The sequence below is a fragment of the Oncorhynchus nerka genome, linkage group LG27, assembly GCF_034236695.1.
Source record: "Oncorhynchus nerka isolate Pitt River linkage group LG27, Oner_Uvic_2.0, whole genome shotgun sequence".
Taxonomy (NCBI): domain Eukaryota; kingdom Metazoa; phylum Chordata; class Actinopteri; order Salmoniformes; family Salmonidae; genus Oncorhynchus; species Oncorhynchus nerka.
The window spans coordinates 99,656,848-99,664,347 of record NC_088422.1 but is presented as its reverse complement, the minus strand read 5'-3'; the positions used below and the strand labels follow the sequence as shown (position 1 = coordinate 99,664,347).

Here is a 7,500-nt window from a genome sequence, read left to right as displayed (position 1 = left end):
GGTAGCCTAGTGGTTAGAGTGTAGGGGCGGCAGGGTAGCCTAGTGGTTAGAGCGTAGGGGCGGCAGGGCAGCCTAGTGGTTAGAGCGTAGGGGCGGCAGGGTAGCCTAGTGGTTAGAGTGTAGGGGCGGCAGGGTAGCCTAGTGGTTAGAGTGTAGGGGCGGCAGGGTAGCCTAGTGGTTAGAGTGTAGGGGCGGCAGGGTAGCCTAGTGGTTAGAGCGTAGGGGCGGCAGGGTAGCCTAGTGGTTAGAGCGTAGGGGTGGCAGGGTAGCCTAGTGGTTAGAGTGGAGGGGCGGCAGGGTAGCCTAGTGGTTAGAGTGTAGGGGCGGCAGGGTAGCCTAGTGGTTAGAGTGGAGGGGCGGCAGGGTAGCCTAGTGGTTAGAGTGTAGGGGCGGCAGGGTAGCCTAGTGGTTAGAGTGTAGGGGCGGCAGGGTAGCCTAGTGGTTAGAGTGTAGGGGCGGCAGGGTAGCCTAGTGGTTAGAGTGTAGGGGCGGCAGGGTAGCCTAGTGGTTAGAGTGTAGGGGCGGCAGGGTAGCCTAGTGGTTAGAGTGGAGGGGCGGCAGGGTAGCCTAGTGGTTAGAGTGTAGGGGCGGCAGGGTAGCCTAGTGGTTAGAGTGTAGGGGGGCAGGGTAGCCTAGTGGTTAGAGTGGAGGGGCGGCAGGGTAGCCTAGTGGTTAGAGTGTAGGGGCGGCAGGGTAGCCTAGTGGTTAGAGTGTAGGGGCGGCAGGGTAGCCTAGTGGTTAGAGTGGAGGGGCGGCAGGGTAGCCTAGTGGTTAGAGTGGAGGGGCGGCAGGGTAGCCTAGTGGTTAGAGTGTAGGGGCGGCAGGGTAGCCTAGTGGTTAGAGTGGAGGGGGGCAGGGTAGCCTAGTGGTTAGAGTGTAGGGGCGGCAGGGTAGCCTAGTGGTTAGAGTGAGGGCGGCAGGGTAGCCTAGTGGTTAGAGTGTAGGGGCGGCAGGGTAGCCTAGTGGTTAGAGTGGAGGGGCGGCAGGGTAGCCTAGTGGTTAGAGTGTAGGGGCGGCAGGGTAGCCTATTGGTTAGAGTGGAGGGGCGGCAGGGTAGCCTAGTGGTTAGAGTGTAGGGGCGGCAGGGTAGCCTAGTGGTTAGAGTGGAGGGGCGGCAGGGTAGCCTAGTGGTTAGAGTGTAGGGGCGGCAGGGTAGCCTAGTGGTTAGAGTGGAGGGGCGGCAGGGTAGCCTAGTGGTTAGAGTGTAGGGGCGGCAGGGTAGCCTAGTGGTTAGAGTGTAGGGGCGGCAGGGTAGCCTAGTGGTTAGAGTGTAGGGGCGGCAGGGTAGCCTAGTGGTTAGAGTGGAGGGGCGGCAGGGTAGCCTAGTGGTTAGAGTGGAGGGGCGGCAGGGTAGCCTAGTGGTTAGAGTGTAGGGGCGGCAGGGTAGCCTAGTGGTTAGAGTGGAGGGGTGGCAGGGTAGCCTAGTGGTTAGAGTGGAGGGGCGGCAGGGTAGACTAGTGGTTAGAGTGGAGGGGCGGCAGGGTAGCCTAGTGGTTAGAGTGTAGAGGGGGCAGGGTAGCCTAGTGGTTAGAGCGTAGGGGCGGCAGGGTAGCCTAGTGGTTAGAGTGTAGGGGCGGCAAAGCCTAGTGGTTAGAGAGGAGGGGCGGCAGGGTAGCCTAGTGGTTAGAATGTAGGGGCGGCAGGGTAGCCTAGTGGTTAGAGTGGAGGGGCGGCAGGGTAGCCTAGTGGTTAGAGTGGAGGGGCGGCAGGGTAGCCTAGTGGTTAGAGTGGAGGGGCGGCAGGGTAGCCTAGTGGTTAGAGTGGATGGGGCGGCAGGGTAGACTAGTGGTTAGTAAGTGGAGGGGCGGCAGGGTAGCCTAGTGGTTAGAGTGTAGAGGGGGCAGGGTAGCCTAGTGGTTAGAGTGTAGGGGCGGCAGGGTAGCCTAGTGGTTAGAGCGTAGGGGCGGCAGGGTAGCCTAGTGGTTAGAGTGTAGGGGCGGCAGGGTAGCCTAGTGGTTAGAGTGTAGGGCGGCAGGGTAGCCTAGTGGTTAGAGTGTAGGGGCGGCAGGGTAGCCTAGTGGTTAGAGTGTAGGGGCGGCAGGGTAGCCTAGTGGTTAGAGTGGAGGGGCGGCAGGGTAGCCTAGTGGTTAGAGTGGAGGGCGGCAGGGTAGCCTAGTGGTTAGAGTGTAGGGGCGGCAGGGTAGCCTAGTGGTTAGAGTGGAGGGGCGGCAGGGTAGCCTAGTGGTTAGAGTGGAGGGGCGGCAGGGTAGACTAGTGGTTAGAGTGGAGGGCGGCAGGGTAGCCTAGTGGTTAGAGTGTAGAGGGGGCAGGGTAGCCTAGTGGTTAGAGCGTAGGGGCGGCAGGGTAGCCTAGTGGTTAGAGTGTAGGGGCGGCAGGGTAGCCTAGTGGTTAGAGAGGAGGGGCATGGCAGACAACACTGAGTCCTGTGTAAAGGAAGTACTAATAGCCTAGTGGTTAGAGTGTAGGGGCGGCAGGGTAGCCTAGTGGTTAGAGTGGAGGGCGGCAGGGTAGCCTAGTGGTTAGAGTGGAGGGGCGGCAGGGTAGCCTAGTGGTTAGAGTGGAGGGGCGGCAGGGTAGCCTAGTGGTTAGAGTGGAGGGGCGGCAGGGTAGACTAGTGGTTAGAGTGGAGGGCGGCAGGGTAGCCTAGTGGTTAGAGTGTAGAGGGGGCAGGGTAGCCTAGTGGTTAGAGCGTAGGGGCGGCAGGGTAGCCTAGTGGTTAGAGTGTAGGGCGGCAGGGTAGCCTAGTGGTTAGAGTGTAGGGGCGGCAGGGTAGCCTAGTGGTTAGAGTGTAGGGGCGGCAGGGTAGCCTAGTGGTTAGAGTGTAGGGGCGGCAGGGTAGCCAGTGGTTAGAGCGTAGGGGCGGCAGGGTAGCCTAGTGGTTAGAGTGTAGGGGCGGCAGGGTAGCCTAGTGGTTAGAGTGTAGGGCGGCAGGGTAGCCATGTAATCAGAAGGACAACACTGATTCATGTGTAAAGGAGTGGTTAGAGTGGAGGGGTGGCAGGGTAGCCTAGTGGTTAGAGTGTAGGGGCGGCAGGGTAGCCTAGTGGTTAGAGTGGAGGGGCGGCAGGGTAGCCTAGTGGTTAGAGTGGAGGGGCGGCAGGGTAGCCTAGTGGTTAGAGTGGAGGGGCGGCAGGGTAGCCTAGTGGTTAGAGTGGAGGGCGGCAGGGTAGACTAGTGGTTAGAGTGGAGGGGTGGCAGGGTAGCCTAGTGGTTAGAGTGTAGAGGGGCAGGGTAGCCTAGTGGTTAGAGTGTAGGGGCGGCAGGGTAGCCTAGTGGTTAGAGCGTAGGGGCGGCAGGGACAGCCTAGTGGTTAGAGTGTAGGGGCGGCAGGGTAGCCTAGTGGTTAGAGTGTAGGGGCGGCAGGGTAGCCTAGTGGTTAGAGTGGAGGGGCGGCAGGGTAGCCTAGTGGTTAGAGTGTAGGGGCGGCAGGGTAGCCTGGTGGTTAGAGTGTAGAGGGGGCAGGGTAGCCTAGTGGTTAGAGTGTAGAGGGGGCAGGGTAGCCTAGTGGTTAGAGTGGAGGGGCGGCAGGGTAGCCTAGTGGTTAGAGCGTAGGGGCGGCAGGGTAGCCTAGTGGTTAGAGCGTAGGGGCGGCAGGGTAGCCTAGTGGTTAGAGTGTAGGGGCGGCAGGGTAGCCTAGTGGTTAGAGTGGAGGGGCGGCAGGGTAGCCTAGTGGTTAGAGTGTAGGGGCGGCAGGGTAGCCTGGTGGTTAGAGTGTAGAGGGGGCAGGGTAGCCTAGTGGTTAGAGTGTAGGGGCGGCAGGGTAGCCTAGTGGTTAGAGTGTAGGGGCGGCATGGTAGCCTAGTGGTTAGAGTGTAGAGGCGGCATGGTAGCCTAGTGGTTAGAGTGTAGAGGCGGCAGGGTAGCCTAGTGGTTAGAGTGTAGGGGCGGCAGGGTACCCTAGTGGTTAGAGTGTAGGGGCGGCAGGGTAGCCTAGTGGTTAGAGTGTAGGGGCGGCAGGGTAGCCTAGTGGTTAGAGTGTAGGGGCGGCAGGGTAGCCTAGTGGTTAGAGCGTTGGACGAGTAACCGGAAGGATGCAAGTTCAAATCCCAGAGCTGACAAGGTACAAATCTGTCGTTCTGCCCCTGAACAGGCAGTTAACCCACTGTTCCTAGGCCGTCATTGAAAATAAGAATTTGTTCTTAACTTACTTGCCTAGTTTAATAATGGTAAAATAAAAAATAAATCCCCAAATCTCTCCCTTCACCTAAAATGGCTGCAGAATCAATTGGGTGGTGCAGTTAAACCGTGTCTAGCAGAGGCTAAGAGCCTCTGTAACATATAGGCCATGGCAACACATCAGCCTCTGTGTTACACATTCTTTCTCATTGACTATCAGATATCTGTGTTGTCCACAGCTTGAGTGGGAATGAATGGGGGGGGTTTCACCGCAAATTCCTTGATGTAACTCTATCGCCGGGTAAGTAACAGCACTGCGCTGTAGGATGTTAAAAAAAAAACTGGGGACATTAAAGGTGAATTAAGCCTCATGTCTTATTGAGGCAAGAGTGTGTTTTTTTTTATGAAAAGAGAGCACAACTGCCAAGGTCTGCAGGGTCTCTGGGATGTCTATGGGAGAGATGGAAGACAGGACTTGACCTTGAGCTGGAATACAAAATATCACTTTGTGGAGGATTAGACTCAGTGTGTGTTCTGCTTACAAGCTCAAGTTCACCATTTGCAATTCCAAGAAAACATGTCTTTTTTTTAAACTCTTAAAGCAGCCTTGGGGCCATGTAATCAGAAGGACAACACTGAGTCCTGTGTAAAGGAAGTCCTGGGGCCATGTAATCAGAAGGACAACACTGAGTCCTGTGTAAAGGAAGTCCTGGGGCCATGTAATCAGAAGGACAACACTGAGTCCTGTGTAAAGGAAGTACTAAGTCCTGGGGCCATGTAATCAGAAGGACAACACTGAGTCCTGTGTAAAGGAAGTACTAAGTCCTGGGGCCATGTAATCAGAAGGACAACACTGAGTCATGTGTAAAGGACGTGCTAAGTCCTGGGGCCATGTAATCAGAAGGACAACACTGAGTCCTGTGTAAAGGAAGTACTAAGTCCTGGGGCCATGTAATCAGAAGGACAACACTGAGTCCTGTGTAAAGGAAGTACTAAGTCCTGGGGCCATGTAATCAGAAGGACAACACTGAGTCCTGTGGAAAGGAGGTGCTAAGTCCTGGGGCCATGTAATCAGAAGGACAACACTGAGTCCTGTGTAAAGGAAGTACTAAGTCCTGGGGCCATGTAATCAGAAGGACAACACTGAGTCCTGTGGAAAGGAGGTGCTAAGTCCTGGGGCCATGTAATCAGAAGGACAACACTGAGTCCTGTGGAAAGGAGGTGCTAAGTCCTGGGGCCATGTAATCAGAAGGACAACACTGATTCATGTGGAAAGGAAGTACTAAGTCCTGGGGCCATGTAATCAGAAGGACAACACTGATTCATGTGTAAAGGAGGTGCTAAGTCCTGGGGCCATGTAATCAGAAGGACAACACTGATTCATGTGGAAAGGAGGTGCTAAGTCCTGGGGCCATGTAATCAGAAGGACAACACTGATTCATGTGGAAAGGAGGTGCTAAGTCCTGGGGCCATGTAATCAGAAGGACAACACTGAGTCATGTGTAAAGGAGGTGCTAAGTCCTGGGGCCATGTAATCAGAAGGACAACACTGATTCATGTGTAAAGGACGTGCTAAGTCCTGGGGCCATGTAATCAGAAGGACAACACTGATTCATGTGGAAAGGAAGTACTAAGTCCTGGGGCCATGTAATCAGAAGGACAACACTGAGTCATGTGTAAAGGAGGTGCTAAGTCCTGGGGCCATGTAATCAGAAGGACAACACTGAGTCATGTGTAAAGGAGGTGCTAAGTCCTGGGGCCATGTAATCAGAAGGACAACACTGATTCATGTGGAAAGGAGGTGCTAAGTCCTGGGGCCATGTAATCAGAAGGACAACACTGATTCATGTGGAAAGGAGGTGCTAAGTCCTGGGGCCATGTAATCAGAAGGACAACACTGATTCATGTGTAAAGGACGTGCTAAGTCCTGGGGCCATGTAATCAGAAGGACAACACTGATTCATGTGGAAAGGAAGTACTAAGTCCTGGGGCCATGTAATCAGAAGGACAACACTGATTCATGTGGAAAGGAAGTCCTGGGGCCATGTAATCAGAAGGACAACACTGAGTCATGTGTAAAGGAGGTGCTAAGTCCTGGGGCCATGTAATCAGAAGGACAACACTGATTCATGTGGAAAGGAGGTGCTAAGTCCTGGGGCCATGTAATCAGAAGGACAACACTGATTCATGTGTAAAGGAAGTCCTGGGGCCATGTAATCAGAAGGACAACACTGAGTCCTGTGTAAAGGAGGTGCTAAGTCCTGGGGCCATGTAATCAGAAGGACAACACTGAGTCATGTGTAAAGGACGTGCTAAGTCCTGGGGCCATGTAATCAGAAGGACAACACTGAGTCATGTGTAAAGGAAGTCCTGGGGCCATGTAATCAGAAGGACAACACTGAGTCCTGTGTAAAGGAGGTGCTAAGTCCTGGGGCCATGTAATCAGAAGGACAACACTGAGTCATGTGTAAAGGAGGTGCTAAGTCCTGGGGCCATGTAATCAGAAGCACAACACTGAGTCATGTGTAAAGGACGTGCTAAGTCCTGGGACCAATGTAATCAGAAGGACAACACTGAGTCATGTGTAAAGGAAGTCCTGGGGCCATGTAATCAGAAGGACAACACTGAGTCCTGTGTAAAGGAGGTGCTAAGTCCTGGGGCCATGTAATCAGAAGGACAACACTGATTCATGTGTAAAGGAGGTGCTAAGTAACAACATTGTTGGACTTTCCTTTAGTCCCAATGATGATAATGGACTGAGGGTGACTTCTCTTTGTTCTAAACTAAATATAGACTCTGAATAAGTGTCACTTCTCTTTGTTCTAAACTAAATATAGACTCTGAATAGGTGTCACTTCACTTTGTTCCAAACTAAATATAGACTCTGAATTGTAAATGGGAAAGTGTGCCACTCGGCCCCGCCCCCCAGCGCCAGTCTTACCTGGGCACACAGGTGTGTGTGTGTGTGCTGTAGAAGGTGCCGTGTGGACACACACAGCCCTCCTCACACTCCTCTCCACAGTGCTGCTGCGTGGACAGGGCGGATATATACTGACAGTCAATAATGACGTTGTCAGTCAATAATGTCACGACAGGGGAAGGATATATACACAGGTTCCAGGGAAGGATATATACTCAGTCAATAATGGTATCTGACAGTCAATAATGTCACCTCTACAGGGGAAGGATATATACTGTCAGTCATTAATGTCACCTCTACAGGGGAAGGATATATACTGTCAGTCATTAATGTCACCTCTACAGGGGAAGGATATATACTGTCAGTCAATAATGTCACCTCTACAGGGGAAGGATATATACTGACAGTCAATAATGTCACCTCTACAGGGGAAGGATATATACTGACAGTCAATAATGTCACCTCTACAGGGGAAGGAGATATACTGTCAGTCAATAATGTCA

General features: G+C 53.7%; 1 protein-coding gene across 1 annotated transcript in view; it reads right to left on the bottom strand.

Moving 5' to 3' along the window:
- The window catches only part of otog (otogelin), a 145,646-nt gene that overhangs the window by 90,068 nt on the left and 48,078 nt on the right, over positions 1–7,500 (bottom strand). Inside the window, 1 exon segment of the mRNA XM_065011203.1 lies at positions 7,019–7,146. Within this exon segment, the coding sequence (XP_064867275.1) occupies positions 7,019–7,146 (128 nt within the window).